Source organism: Oncorhynchus gorbuscha, linkage group LG10 (genome assembly GCF_021184085.1).
Source record: "Oncorhynchus gorbuscha isolate QuinsamMale2020 ecotype Even-year linkage group LG10, OgorEven_v1.0, whole genome shotgun sequence".
Lineage (NCBI taxonomy): Eukaryota > Metazoa > Chordata > Actinopteri > Salmoniformes > Salmonidae > Oncorhynchus > Oncorhynchus gorbuscha.
In genome coordinates, this window is record NC_060182.1 from 39,835,814 (window position 1) to 39,851,591 (window position 15,778).

The window sequence follows — 15,778 nt, forward strand, 5'->3', positions numbered from 1 at the left end:
GTTTTTATAGACACTGAAAGAGTTGATATTTTTTTGTAAAAGCAAAGAGTTTTGATTATTGTGACAAGAAAGAGTTCACTTTAAACATGCTTGCAAACTTTCTTGATGTGTACATGGCAAGAAAATAATACTACATTGTATTTGGCCTGAAAAAAAGCGTACATATATTTTCTTAATAAAACCCTGAATGGTTCATCTGTGTATGAAATATGTGGCCTTGGAATAGTCTTATCTGAACAAATTGTACTTAATTTGCTGTTGTAAAAAAAATGTTTCTCTTGGTTAAGTGCGTTGAGTGTTATTGCATAGTGTGTTAGAACATTAATTTCTGTTTACAATTCTTGCTGTAAATAAAATAAAATAAATGTACTCACCAATCTTCTAGTTTTTTTTGTATCTCCGACACTAAACTAGATACGAGCAACGATTTATATTATATTGACAAGATAGTTGAGGGACCGCTCTAACAAATGGACATTTTCCACATTCGACACTCATTTTATCCTCCATAGAAAAATTCCTCACTTTGTGGTCTCATTTTGGCGGACAGATTTCGGATGGAGTAAACCCTCTCGTTCCGCCTCTACTTTTTGATACGAGTTGAACTGACGTTGACTTCGTCAAAGAAGCGCCATAAAAAAAGCATTCCAACCAGCCAATCGCGTTTCATAATAACTGTATCTATTCAATTTGCTCATCCAATGAAAACGTGTCATGGTAGAACGCCAAGGTCGGCCATGTTGTGTGGTTTCCATTAGTTACCACAGCCACAAATCAAACTTGGCTATTTCCTACAAATTAGTTTGTAAGACATTTGCTTTTTGGTCCGAATTTAAGTTTAGTGTTATACATATGGTTGGCAGTGTGGTTAAGGTTAGGTTTAAAATCACATTTTAAAAATATACATTTTAGAAATAGGGATGGTTTTTTACTTAGTGGCTGTGGTAACTAGTGACGACCATGTTGTGGTTTTGAATGAGGAAGAAGCGGGAGAGGTTAGAGGTTATCGTTTAATGAGTTATTTTTTATTTGAAGTACCACATTGAGTTACTTTGGACTTCTTTGTTATTTAAGAAATATACATGGCATTGTCGAATGTGATAGTAGTGATTGAAATCCTAGTCGCTACAGCCACATAACCAGGATTGTTAGCTAGCTAGTTTAGCTAACCACAAGCTAGCTAATTTCAAGGGACGGAGAACGGTAACTTGATAGCTAGCTGGTTAGCAGTGTTGTTTAGCTAACTAGCAACGATTTACTTTCCCCGGTCGAATGACGTTGGGTGGCTTTATGTGCTTTTTCCTGCGCTGGCAGGCGGGTTGGAAGCAACCATAGCGATACACATTTTCGCGGGCGGGAGGTTTTAAACTTCTCTAAACATGTTCAATAAATTTTATGAATTAATTGGAACGGGTTTCGCTAATCTCCGCAATGGAGTACCAGCTCCCGACCAACAAGATAATGATACACACGGAGTACAACAAGGTGGTCGGATAAGGACAAAAAGACCCATCGACTGGTAAGTTAAGGTTATTCTAATGTTAGCTAGCTAACTTATCTGTCATTTGTTGTGTAGTAATCTAACTTGGCTAACGTTAGTTTACTAACGTTAGTAATCTAATAAGCTAACGTTACCTAGCTAATTTAGCTTAGTGTACCTGCTCGTGGTGGCACTGGATGACCTAACTAGATGCTATGTTTAGCTAATTGTCAACTATGTGTGAGTTGTAGCTAAACTTGCGGACCTGTCTATTTGAGATGGTGGTGAGATTTCGACCAGCCAGTTAGCTACTACTAGCTAGCTAACGTTACAGAAGTATGGCACAGTCTGACACATTTGGGTTGAGCAACCAAAGTGCGTACTCAGCAAGACCCCCCCCCCCCCGCACTGTCAGTGATTCTCTGGCACATGTTCATGTTGGATATTTTTTCCCCCCCTGTTTTTATAGTTTGGAGGATGGTGACCAAGATGACCAGGCACTGGCAGTGAAGAGATTTCGGATGGGTAAGCTAACAGCAATCTTGGCTGTGCATTTTTGTAAAAGTATTTGGGCTCCCTTTCAAATGAGTGGATTAGGCTATTTCAGCCACACCCATTGCTGACAGGTGTATAAAATAGAGCACACTGACATGCAATCTCCATAGACAACCATTTACAGTAGAATGGTCTTACTGAAAAGCTCTGTGACTTTCAGCATGGCACCATCTTTTTTTATTTATACCTTTATTTAACTAGGCAAGCCAGTTAAGAACACATTCATATTTTCAATGACTGCCTAGGAACAGTGGGTTAACTGCCTGTTCACGGGCAGAACGACAGATTTGTACCTTGTCAGCTCGGGGATATGAACTTGCAACCTTTCGGTTAATAGTCCAATGCTCTAACCGCTAGGCGACACTGCTGCCCCATCTTAGCATGTCACCTTTCCAACAAGTCAGTTTGTCAAATTTCTGTCCTGCTAGAGCTGCCCCGGGAAACTGTAAGTGCCGTTATTGTGAAGTGGAAACATCTAGGAGCAACAACGGCTTAGCCGTGAAGTGCTAGGCCACACAAGGTCACAGAACGGGAGTGCTGAAGCGCGTGGCGCATAAATTGTATGTACTCGGTTGCAACACAAGTTATCAGGTTCCAAACTGCCTCTGGAAGCAATGTCCGCACAAGATCTGTTCGCCGGGAGCTTCATAAAATGGGTTTCCATAGCAGAGCAGCTGTACACAAGCCCAAGAACACCATGCACAATGCCAAGTGTCGCTGGCGTGGTGTAAAGCTTGCCGCTATTGGGCTATGGAGCAGTGGAAACACGTTCTCTGGAGTGATGAATGCTTCATCATCTGGCAGTCCGACGGACAAATCTGTGTTTGGCGGCTGCCAGGAGGACGCTACCTGTCCCTATGCTTAGGGCCAACTATAAAGTTTGGTGGAGGAGGAATAATGGTCTGGGGTTGTTTTTCATGGTTCGAGTTAGACCCCTTAGTTTCAGTGAAGGGAAATTTAACACTACAGCATAGACGATTCTGTGCTTCCATCTTTGTGGCAACAGTTTGGGATGCCCTTCCCTGTTCCAGCATGACAAGGCCCTCGTGCACAAAGCGAGGTCCATACAGAAATGGTTTGTTGAGATCGGTGTGGAGGAACTTGACTGGCCTGCACAGAACCATGACCTCAACCCCATTGAACACCTTTGGGATGAATTGGAACACCGACTGCGAGCCAGGCCAACTCGCCCAACATTCCCGGTGTCACAAATGCTCTTGTGGTTGGATGGAAGCAAGTCCCTCTAACATCTAGTGGAATGCCTTCCCAGAATAGTGGAGGCTGTTATAGCAGTAGAGGGGGGGGCCAACTCCATATTAATGCCCATGATTTTGGAATGAGATACTTTTGGTCATGTAGTGTATACAGTCCATGGTTCCCTATCTGAACTGATATGATGTGTTTGTGCATATGACAACAGGGGTCTTCATTGACACAGTGAAGACTGCAGCTGAAGGGGTGAAGAGCCATAGCTCCAACGTGGCATCCTGGGTACGGAATAGTGTGACTCCTACCTTGAGGAACATACTGCCCACTTCCCCAGACCCCCCTCCGGAAGAACACTTTCATGAAGAGCCAGCAAAAGAGCTTCAGCCTGAACCCTCAACTTCTGCACCTCGTCCCTCATCTGTCTGGGAAGAGACTGAGGTATTGGATCTCTTTATGATGTTTCAGGGCTCTTAATTTACAAAGTATTAGTGCTAATCTTAGATAAGTTTTCGAGTTTTAAATCATAATGAATGGGGGGGGGGGGCTTGACTATAGATCAGCACTTTTGTGACAGTTTTTGAATATGAGCCCAGATCTAGTAGTAGATTCATACATATTCATTACTCCAGTTTATTACAGGCCAGCGCTCTGTTATATTCATATTGAACAATGATGCCATTTGTTTTTATGGTATTGTTTTCAGGTCCTTGAGGTGAGGTACTCTGATCCCCTGGATGGGATGTGTGTCGCTCCCCTGACAACTCTGGAATGGAGAAACTCTAAATCAGGCAATACTCTTTTCTAAGAATGTCTTTGAAACCATTCCTGCTGCCGGCTGGAAATGTCAGTAATGTTGATATGGAAATGGAACAGTTGTTTAATTGACACACTTTCTTTCCTCCGTTCACGGCAGAGTCCTTTAGAATTGAGAAGACGATGATAGGATCGAAGGTTTGCAGACGGCAAGTGTGCATGGCTCTCACACATCGTGATGCGCCCAAAACAAATGGGCACTCTGTCAGTCTGCCTCATTCCTCCAGCAGTACCCCTAAGCCATGTCCCTCTACCCGTCTGGGCAGGAGCCACCTCAGAACACCTGCATCAACAAGGTCTGTTCATATTGTCAGTAGATCTAGGCCTGCCTTTCTCACTGGGTAAAAAATGCATTCTGCTATTAATCAAGCATTGAAAACCTTGAAAAGGCTTGATTTTTGAACAGGGCCCTTTGCAAGGTTGTTAAAGAGCTTGAATTTCAAAGTGTTTGAAAGTGTTCTATTTCCTGTGCTTGATATGGTTCTATTCACAATAACATGAGTAACATGTTCGGTGCAGTAATTTAATTCTCTCTGTAGCCAGTTGAGCTCAGCAGGATGCAGCTCTTTCACCAGCATGTATGAGAAGTCCTTCCCCATCCGCGTTGTGCAGAGTCCTTCACATGGCAGCCCTTCCAACCGCCTCCTCAGAGCCGGGGCTCGCTGCACCGCGCAAGAGGTGAGATACCAGCTACCAGAATATTTATGGCTCCCACTTGCTGAACTTTTGCTATTGGTGCTGTTTTCAAATAATGCTGTTTTGTAACAGAGTTATTTGAAAACAGCCCAACAGCTAAAAGGATCCAGGTATTCTCCAGGTATATTCAGGACTACGTGATAGAAGCATGGTGTAACTGAACTTCCCTCTGGGGAAAAAATACTTATTCTATTGTGTCTATCCGTGTGTGTGTGTCTCAACTAACATAAGTCCATATAGATACAATAGAATAAGTATTTTTCCCCAGGGGGAAGTTCAGTTACGACCTGCTCATATCACGTAGTATATACCTGGGGAATGTCACATTTGAGTGTTGTTGCCTCTACCTCATATCCAGCTTTATTTATAATATAGAGTGATGGGTCCTCTCTGTGTTGCTCCAGTCTGTCTGTGAGGAGGAGAAGATTGTGTACAGACAGCTGCTGGCCATGGTCTCAGGTGGCCAGTCCTTGTCGTTCCACAACGGCAGCCCCCATGGCTTTCCGCGCTCACACAGAGACTTGTGAGTACAACAAGCACACCGCTAATGCTACAGTCCTCTCGCTCTCCTCAAGTCCCCGAGGATAACTGACAGTTCAGTCGTGCTCAAGGACCTGTACTCTCACGTTGATGCAACCACACACGTTGTCATCAGGAAATCTACCCTTTTCTACTTCTCCCCGGGGTTTGATTGTCCTACGTCTTGGCCATTTGGTGTGCTGGTGCTCCTTTCTAATAATCTCTCTCACTCTCTCTCTCAGCACCAGCTTCCTGAGCACCAGCAGGCATCTGCTCCAGTGTTCGTCCCCTACGGGGGCAGGAGATGCCTCCGAGGGCCCCAGTGAACCCTCAAGCCCCCGTCCAGAGTTCAGCCAGGGCTACAGCAACGTCCCCAGCCCAGGGAAGGGCTCCTCCAGTGGGGCAGGGAACCACACCTGGGCCCCCGACTCAGACCTCAGCCCCAGGGGACCAGAGACACTACAGTCTGCCCTCTCTCCAGCTACCCTACAAGACACCTCTTCTCAGGACACACAATCATCAGGTGAAACGTCTTAGCCCGTTTCCACTTTATCAGAGTTGATGTAGTAGTTTATTGACCCCAAGGAGGGACATTGATTTATCACCACCAGCAGTATACAGAGACAGGACATGATAACGCCGCAGTGCCATCTTTAGTTTTTTTATGTGTTGTGTTTCTATAAAAGCCTGTTTGTCTCTCTTGTACTAATTTGGACCATGGCTTGTTCTGCAGTGCATGATGGGGACTCCGTAATCATTGTGAAAGAGCAGAAGGGCAAAAAGCCATGCAGTTCAAGGTATGTGTTTTGAATCGTTTATGTTGTTGTGCGTTATTTACTTTGTTTCCCATCTCGCCTGCTTACTCTCTGTCTGTCTCTCCAGTGTGCCATGCTTCCAAGCTGAACTCTGGATCAAGGAATTGTAAGTCCCCTAATTTGTTACCATTCCTTGATAAATCCATACGGCGTATGTTGCTGTGCGCCTGTGCATACTGAATACAATTTAAATCCTCCTCTAGCTCATTCTAGAAGTCCTCAAGTCGGATGTGTGTGTCTGTGTTTTCCAGGACGAGCATGTATGACTCTCGTGCCCGGGAGAGACGGAGGCAGATCGAGGAGCAGGAGGCCCTAGCTGCTCAGCTGCTGAGACAGGTAGTTAGCATCCCCTTCTCTGCCCTCAATGGTGTGACGTCAGCCCTCATGTCTATACCGAGTCCCACATTTACCACCGATGCGGCCAATGGGAAAATATAGGAAGTTTTCCCCTCTATGCTTCGTTCAACCTGTAGGTTATTAACTATATGAAATGAGGATGCTCTTTTACATGGGGAGGACCCCTCTGAAATCAGCATTCAACTCAACTTGTCCTGCTAAGCCTGTACTCAATAGAAAATGATTTGGTGGTCTGTCTAACCCTCTTGTCCTGTGGTCTGGTCCAGCGTCTGTCAGATGACAGCCAGCTGGGCAACAGGTCCGTGGAGCTGCATGTCAGAGTCCCTCTGGAGAAGGAGGTTCCTCTGGCTCCTCTTGTCGAGGGACCCAAACCCGCCGACGAGTTCCCTGAGCTCACCGAGGTACAATTCACCGTTTGTTTTTACCTCCGTATGTTGTGCCTATTTCTGCACTTTGCGTTTGTGAGCAAGCTCATTACCAATAAGAATGCATTGAGATAATTGTACTAGGTGTGTTTCTAAATAAGTTAAATGGATTTGCTCACTGTGTGCGTCAGGAATGTACATAGCGTGCAGCCTTTAGCTGAGCCGGCATGTTTGCGTGTCTGTGGCCAGGATATGGAGGGGGAGGTGTGCCGGGCGCTGAGGGGAGGCAGCCAGGACGAGATGCTGAGTGAAGGATTCAGACTCACCATCACACGCAAAGACCTCCAGACACTCAGCCACCTCAACTGGCTCAACGACGAGGTGAGAGTACGTCACACGCTGCTTCTGTTTATATCGTCGTCTCATACCACTGTTTTTGGAGACGGCTAGTCATTTCTTCTCTCTGTGTGTCTGTGCCTACACAGAAAAGAGAATAACTAATACAGAAGGGGTTTATCTGTGGCTCTATGCTGTTTTCTCTGCTTGACCCCCCCCGCTTCCTCTTTCCAAGGTGATCAACTTCTACATGAACCTGCTAGTGGAGCGCGGGAAGGATCCCGGCCTGCCGACGGTCCACACCTTCAACACCTTCTTCTTCCCCAAGCTCCGCGGCGCAGGCTACTCTGCCGTACGCCGCTGGACCAAAAAGATGGACATCTTCTCAGTGGACGTCATACTGGTGCCCGTCCACCTCGGGGTGCACTGGTGCCTCTCTGTGAGTTAACATACAATATGTTGTACTTTGCTGCTGCCCGTCTACCTGGGGGGGGGGTGCAGTGACCTGGCCTGGTTATGCATCCACCATAGTTGCTGGAGCCATGCTGGGAAAGGACTATGTGAAAATGGAAAACAATCGGAGCCAGCACAGTACGGTTTAGATTGGTTCTATAGTGGGAATCACACTAGACAGAATCTGTCGTATGATGTTTATATTGACTGTTATATAATTTTTAATATTAAAATATATATATATATAATAATTCTCTCAGGTGGTGGATCTCCGTAAGAAGACTGTCACGTACTTTGATTCAATGGGAGGGAACAATGACGAAGCCTGCAGGATATTGTTGCAATACCTGCAGCAGGAAAGCAAGGACAAGAAGGGCAAAGACCTGGATACGTCAGAATGGACTCTGCAAAGCAAGAAACGCAATGTACGTGTTACACTATATCTAACCCGAGATCTCTCTCAACTCAACATGCTTTGACACTTCACTGATAGATGTTGCCATCTTTTTGAAAAATCGATCTCAAGCCATTTCTCCCAACAGGAGATTCCTCAGCAGATGAATGGAAGTGACTGTGGAATGTTCACCTGCAAATATGCTGAGTACATCACCAAAGACAAGCCAATCACATTTACACAAGTAAGTACTTCAACCGCCAATCTGTCACTGTGTCTGTTGGGGGGGCCCGTGTTTAATACCATCTTGAGGTGTTTTGAAAAAGTTTTATTTGATAAAATGTTGAATTTGGCCTTTACTACTACAGCCCATAACGCAGTGAATAACACATTCATAAATGGCAAAGACAGTCAAAGAAATATATGCGGTGTCAGTGTCTGTCCTATATCTGGGAGATAAACAAAATATTTCCTCAGCCTTTTTCTTTTTTTTGACACACATTTAAACCCTTATTTTTGTAGGCACAAAACTACCACTATACTTCCATTCATTTGTTTGGGTTAGCTTCAGACGAGTCCCGTGACACCTGTGGGGGGTCATAGAGCAAAACAGAGAACACCATCGTGTTCGTGAGAGTCAACTTTCAATGGATGGTTCATATTTGTTTTGTAGGCCTAACCGTTCGGACGTTAAGGATTTATTTTGTGAGAAGACTGATTTTTCCGGGATGTTTCATGGTCTGACAAACACCGATGCAATGGATTGAGATGCAGCCCATGCAAATAAAGGGATATCTTTAGCTTAAACTGTTGGATTTTGATGGATTTTATTATTATATTACTTGGATTGACATATGGGTGTGTCAATAGACTCTAAAACAGCCCTGTTCTATATTTGGAACACTGGCTGCATTTAGAATGCACTGCATATGTTGCCAAAGCAATTGAATTGATCAGTATTTCTCCCTGGTTATACGGACAGACTTGCGTTTTGAAATGCAGGGATCAATCATGTAGCGCGAGGTAGAGAGATGCTGGGAAATTCCACCAGAGCAGACTGGCCTAAAGATGTTTTGCACTTGTAAGAGACCGCTGTTTATTTGCTCAAATGTGATGCCCGGTTACTATAAGAGATTGGCACTTGTTGGCGACTCTGCTTTTAATGGCAGTGTAACGGTAAGCATGAGCATTCCTGCCCCCCCCCCCGGTGGAAAAGTGTCCCTCAAACAGAGCAACTAGTGGTAGGGAGAGATGAATAACCCTGTGGAACAAGACATCACTCGGGAACAGCAGAAGCGGGCCAAAGTGTAACCTACCACGCAATTCACTGACGACGAGCCTTGTTTTCCACAGTGCCTGTAGCTGCTGTGGTAATGGCTTTCCTTCCATTTCTCGCCGTAGTATGAGAACTACAAAATAACAATGTGCCTGTCGCGTCACCCATCCTCTGGCTGTAGCCCAATGTGGAGTAGTACTGAAGCACAACATAGCATAACAGCAGTTTGCTAGCTACATTACTTCAACTGCATTGCTTGACCAATATTTTAAATCTCTAACGTTACCACAATGAAGAACAATGGCAAGTTGGATTTTACGGGTTTTTTTTTAATGAAGGCAAGCTTCTTTTTTTTACATTTGTAGAAACGTTAAATGCTTTAGCTAGAATCTTTTAAATCTGCTTGTTTGCTCAGGAGTCCCTAAAACACGAATTACAATTCATACAAATGTCAAACGCCCATATATCGGGGGGGGGGGGGGGGGGGCATTGGGATTGAGCCTATGAGTAACTAACTCCAGTATTTAACTCCGTATTTCCCTTCCCTCCAATTGACAGAAACACATGCCCTACTTCAGGAGACGCATGGTCTGGGAGATATTGAATCGGAAACTATTGTGATGAAATTGGGAAGAGATTTCTGAACAGGCCAAGAGCGAGGAAGTGTCTGAAATGACGACGGTGCCCATGACGCTGTGGCTGTTCCATTACAGGAGGATACATTTATTGCAACCACAACCTCCTGTGTATTAGCAAGCAAAGGTCTCTCTTTCAATTGGGGGGTTGTTCTCATTTACAAATGATTACTCTGAAATGTTCCCGTCAGAGCCTCCCGTCTAGTGAAGTTGGGCCAACCAGTGCAACTGCTTATATTTTTGTCACTGGATATTTTTGTAAACTACTCAGAAGTATAGTTCGACGAGAGCTTGGTGACGTGATGACTGTTAACACCTTTTATTTTTCTAGTCTATGGTCAACACCCCTTACTTGGTTCAATAAACTGGTTAAATGAGAGAACAGAGTTCGAGATGCAGTGACATTCTTTGCTTTATATCGGGAAACCCACATTTGATAGTGGTTTTTAGCTAAATGGAAAATATATGCAACTGACCTCAGAATATAATTTGTAAAAGGGTAGGCCTAGATATGGCAGTGGTGTGTTTCCATACATTGCTATTGTGTGGTACTTGAGTTGACACGAGTATCCTCATTGGTTAATTGGACCCTATCAACAGATAAGCAGCCGTGATGCTTCCTTGACCAAGAGACCTGTTATTCCAAGACTAAATTGTGTAACCTGAAATTTAAAGTCTATTTTGTTTTAATAAGCAAAGCAACAAACAAAAAAACCTTTAGTGCATTTTTCTCTGGATATTTTCAACATGTGTATATACTGATGAGTATACAGTTTCTTGGATAATGTATTTAATATACATTTTGTACCTTTTTATTATCTGTTTTGTATCTAGAACAAAGTCTTTTTAGAAATAAATTCCTCAAGTATGTGTGTGTGTGTGTGTGTGTGTGTGCATCTGTTTGGAAAGGTGTACTTTACATGACATACACACTTGGTAATAATAAAAGGCACATGGACAAAGTGTAAAAATAAAAATAATGTGGATTCCTTTTAATTAAAAAAATGACCTAGTTCAAAAATAACATCAACCCCCCCCAAAAAAAATAATAATATTGAAAAGCTGTTAGTCTAGAAAGGTGGATTTTTTTTTAAAGGCGGTGTTTAAAACACCGCCATAGACCTGCTAGTGTGGCACATAAGGGCAAATTAATGATTGACAAAAGTGAAAAAGATTGTACATAATTGCTTTATAATGGACTTGATAAAGCCAGGTGATAGTAGATGTTAAGGCTGTGAGCCAATGACTATGAAATGTCTTCCTTTTTAACCTGACATGACGGTGACTTATTGCTGGACGGAGCGTCAGCTAATATTTCCTCCCTCTAGTTGGCATTGTACAATGAAAGACAAAGCAGTAGAGCCCACTCCTACGCAACCTTTAAAATCCTAAATTAGCAGCAAGATGTTTCAAGTGGACTTCATGTAAATGATTGTCTGAACTACAGCAAAGGGCAAGGGCATTCCGACATCTCAAACTAATGCTGAATATTTTTGATTTAAACTCAAATCTGGAATGATTATGTCCTCAAAATTAAACGAGTGTAACAAATGTTACATTGGGGTTTCCTAAGACTGATACTACGTGGGCGTAAATATTACAATAAAATAATTCCTGTTTTATCAAACACTTTGCAGACAGTGCATAAATGTTTCCAGATTAGCACCCTTTTTAAATCCTCTCTTGATGAAATCTACAAGGCATTTCTGATAATATTCTTCCTACCACAAATTAATTCATGAGACAATTCATAAAGCTTATTACTAGTGTCAACAAACCTTTTCATGTACAGTCACAAAAGAATGAACTACAGATGTATTCTAAACCAAGCATTGATCACTTAGAAATGTTTACCGGATGATGTCTTTGGTAACAAACAAAAAAATCAATTGGTTGACCAATAAGGACTGTGTATCCCATTTTTAGGAGATGGTGTGAGGCCTTTAGCAAGGTAGCCGAGTGATTTTTCTTCAACCTCATGAACCATGCTGTACATGGTAACACTTTATTTGGATAGTCCACCTGTCGATGCTCTTTCTACAGATGGTCATACAATCACCGATTTAAGGTTAGGGTTAGTAGATAGCCTGTAGAGCATATACAGAAATTCCCTTTCTATGCAGCGATCTCACTGTCATTTCGATGAACAGCGAGGCGTGTAATTTTACAACTAAACGTTTTGGATGAACTCAAATGAAAGCCACCAATAGCAGAATGCTAAGTTTCAAAAGTCACTATTGACAAACAGCCCATTGTCACCTGAAAAAGTTCTGAAATTAATCTATAGCGTAAGTATTGCATTATTGTGGATGTGTGTGTTTTTTTAAAATTGCATAGATCACTGGCCTTTTTAAGAAACAAAACAGTCTGATTGGATTTTTGACCTGGGATTTAGGCCTGGTTTGTGAACGTTTGACGGAAGAGTGAAGCTATGGAGACAGTACCCGCTGTGACTGTGCGGGGCAGCCTGAAGAACCATAGAAGTTAAGAGTTTAGAAAACGTCTCCGAATCTTGCACACGAACACTCAGCTGACTTTATATTGCTCTTGTTGGGTAGGAGGTATTGTTACTTTTCACACCGCATTCCCTAACCACTGATTTAGTGACTACTCTACCACGTAGGACACATTTCTGAAATCATTTCTAAGAGGCATTACACTTCGAGCTCGATTCAGTCAGCGAAGCTGAAATTGTTACCGATTGCGCAATAGACATTTAATGGCCATTTCCAATTGAGCCAACATGCAGCGTTTACCGTGAATGCGGTCACATTTCCTTTAAATTTCAATTGGGATTGAATCGAGCCCATAATTATCTTGGAGTGATGAGTAGTTGAGCACACCTCTTTAAAATGGTGAACGTGCCAAAACTGATGACACAGACTGATTTGAAATCTCTCAAACATTTAGAGCATTTTCCAAGTGATTGAAAATTAAAACAGAGATTGAGAACAAGAAAAAGCCAACAAATCTTTCAAAAACAAATCTACTTGTCCATAGAAACATGTAACCACTCACTGCACACAACCAAAAAATAATCTGAAAAGTATTAAATCGAATAAAAAAGATCTCACAAACTTTCTTTAAATAAAAAAAACATTCACTCGGAATCTAAACAAAAACAGAGGCATCTATAAACAGACAGAGAGAAAGTAACGTTGGATCTCGAATTTACTTGTTTAAACTACGAGCGCAACACAATAATGTGAACTCCTGACAACAACGTTGGGTCTGTTTAAAAGGGTAGCAGCTTAACCCACTAAAACCAAATGTTATGACTTATTTATGTTGTTGGTTGGCATTGGAGAAATATAAGATTAAATTCCCCAAATATAACCAGCAACTAAATGTATTTCATGTCAAATTTAATCATGCATATATTTATTTTTATTCCCTGCATGATTTTATTATAATTGGCCAGAATCAGGAAATAATCAATTCAATGTTTGATTGTCTTAAGCTTTATTTCTAAATATCTATTTAGATTCTGAGAATTATTGTGAGAATTTCAACTAGGGACCCAAGTGCTAAAAACGGTATCTGAGTTGATAGTACCAGATATGAGACCATCTATGATCTAAGTAACTTAAGCAGTTGGTTCAGCCTTCTCTCGTCAAACATTTACCAGTAAAAATACTGTGAACTGAACAAAAACAACAATGGCATTGTGAAATGAACAAAAAAAATCTTTGATTATTGACTTTTTGAATCTATACTAAAAACAATACAGGTGAAAAGCTTACAAATAACAGATGATGAAATGAAAAACGAAATCAGCATATTTTACAACAAAAAAAGTACAGCTAATCGACAACACATGTTGTTGTAACTTTTATGATCCTGATTTCATTCTGACTCCCCAGAATATTTAGGAAAATAATTTGTTAATATGTGCACCAAAAAAAATCCTGTGTGTGGTTTCTCTTTCTTCGACTGTAGAGTCGTGTTCTGTGGTCAAAATAGATGCCCCATGTTCTGTTTGTTTTCACAGTATCCATTCGTCTGTATTCAAGAGTTTAACACAACCTCTGATTTTGAAATATCCTTTTGTCCATAGTGTGACTGTCTGGTGCTTCTGTCCATAGTCACTATGCGCTGAGCTGTACGGGACCGCAGGTGGCCCAGGAAATAGACTCTAGTATAACCCACCTGTCCCTCCTCTTCACTTTCTAAGCTGATAGGAGTAACCTGTGTGTTCTGTGGGAGTCTCCAGGGAAACCTGTTGCTGGATGGCACTTTCCTGTTAACATATTGAAGAAGAATTCATCAATCAATCGTCAGTAAAGAGACTAGTTGTTTCATACCACATTATAGTTTTAAATGTGTAAATGCAACACATTTTCCCCACGGGGACAATCAAGTCAGTAAAGTAACTTGTAGTAGGATGTTTCTTACCTCGACTGAAACAGTGGTCTGAGGCACTTGGGTGTACTGGGGGATGTAGGTCCCTTGCATAGATGTGTTTGCAGGCATATACTAAAATAGAGAGGAGGAAACTATTAGAACGTAATCATCAGGGGCACAACTTTCACTGGGGACGGGGGGGACATGTCCCCCCCACCCACATTCTGAAATTGCATTTGTTTTATCATTGGAATGTGAGACAAAATGAGGCAACGTTGTGCTTTAGGACCATGTGGATGCCTCCAAGCGGCCGGGTAGGCTGTTTGGAGTGTTTATCCAACTGGATAAAAAAATATAGAGGGAAAAAAATGGATTATGCCCCCCCCCCCCCACTTCTTAATCCAAAATTGCGCCCCTGGTAATCATTCTAGAATTTTATTCACATTTGTCTCTTTTCTGAGTAAAACTGTCTTCATTGAGGGATAGAAAGTGGCGTTATGAATGGCACTGACAACACAATGTCTTTGTCCAAAGTATCTACTGTATGTCGGGACAGTAGTGTTCCGTTGGGACTGACCGTGCCACTGCTGCCCATAGAGAGGTGGCTGAGCTGCTGTGTGAGAGGCCCCATCATAGGGGTTGGCTGGATGGACATGGTATGGTCCATGCCTGGCGTCAGGACTTGGCCCTACGGACACACACACACACACACAGACAGAGTTAACATTCACATACACAAACAAAAATGCACGAATGCACATACACACACAATTGTTTGTCACGCAGCTCAAACATCGAGTGCAAACATCACACAGAGTGTCGGTATGTTTATGTCTAACAGGTGTTTCTCTCAGACACAGAAAGTGAGAGACAGGCAGATCACACTGATTCACTGATAGGCAGTAACAGACCCACAGTAGCAGTGGGTAAAACTCACTGAGGGCTGCATGAGGTACGAATGATGATGATGCATCCAGGACTGTGGACTGTGGATCTGCAGTGGTGAAGAAAGACAGTCACAACATAAGATGTGTGCTCTCTGCAAATGTTCAGAATGAAGCAATAAGGGCCGAAGGCCTGTGGTATATGGCCAATATAACACGGCTAAGGGCTGTTCTTAGGCGCAACGCGGAGTGCCTGGACACAGCCATTAGCCGTGGCATTATTGGCCATGCACCACAAACCCCCGAAGGGCCTTATTGCTGTTAGAAACTGGTTACCATTGTAATTAGAGCAGTAAAAACAAGCATTTTGTCATACCCCTGGCATACAGTCGGTGGTCAGCCAATCAGCTTTCAGGGCTCGAACCCGCCCAGTTTATAACAAGAAATAAATCCTCTGGACACAGTAATGTATCCACAGAAATACAACAGACGGACCTGGTAGGTATTAACAGGAGAGTGCATGTAGGGCACGAGGGATGTCTGAGCGATCATTCTGTTAGGGGCCATACTGTAGGGAGAGGAGTAGAACCTGCAGACACACAGAGAGAGAGCGAAGAAGAAGAAACCCATCAGTATCCAACACACAC

At 42.7% G+C, this 15,778-nt stretch overlaps 2 protein-coding genes across 2 annotated transcripts in view; one reads left to right on the forward strand and one right to left on the reverse strand.

The window, feature by feature from the left end:
- Window positions 1-855: 855 nt before the first annotated feature.
- LOC124046081 (sentrin-specific protease 1-like) lies at window positions 856-10,777 on the forward strand. Its single transcript, XM_046366071.1, has 17 exons — window positions 856-1,519; window positions 1,950-2,005; window positions 3,456-3,682; window positions 3,948-4,032; window positions 4,158-4,353; window positions 4,597-4,735; window positions 5,158-5,276; window positions 5,515-5,795; window positions 6,006-6,069; window positions 6,155-6,193; window positions 6,339-6,423; window positions 6,711-6,845; window positions 7,059-7,190; window positions 7,381-7,584; window positions 7,859-8,023; window positions 8,141-8,236; window positions 9,827-10,777. Exons 1-17 carry the CDS (start codon window positions 1,380-1,382, stop codon window positions 9,887-9,889), a joined length of 2,226 nt encoding a protein of 741 aa, XP_046222027.1. The 5' UTR covers window positions 856-1,379; the 3' UTR covers window positions 9,890-10,777.
- LOC124046083 (RNA-binding motif, single-stranded-interacting protein 2-like) overlaps window positions 10,766-15,778 on the reverse strand; it is a 35,784-nt gene continuing 30,771 nt past the window's right edge. The window contains exons 9-13 of the mRNA XM_046366072.1: window positions 15,627-15,720; window positions 15,185-15,241; window positions 14,825-14,935; window positions 14,299-14,379; window positions 10,766-14,143 (exon numbers count right to left, since the gene is read on the reverse strand). Coding sequence (XP_046222028.1) covers window positions 14,066-14,143; window positions 14,299-14,379; window positions 14,825-14,935; window positions 15,185-15,241; window positions 15,627-15,720 — 421 coding nt within the window. The 3' untranslated portion in view covers window positions 10,766-14,065. The remainder of the gene's footprint in view (window positions 14,144-14,298; window positions 14,380-14,824; window positions 14,936-15,184; window positions 15,242-15,626; window positions 15,721-15,778) is intronic.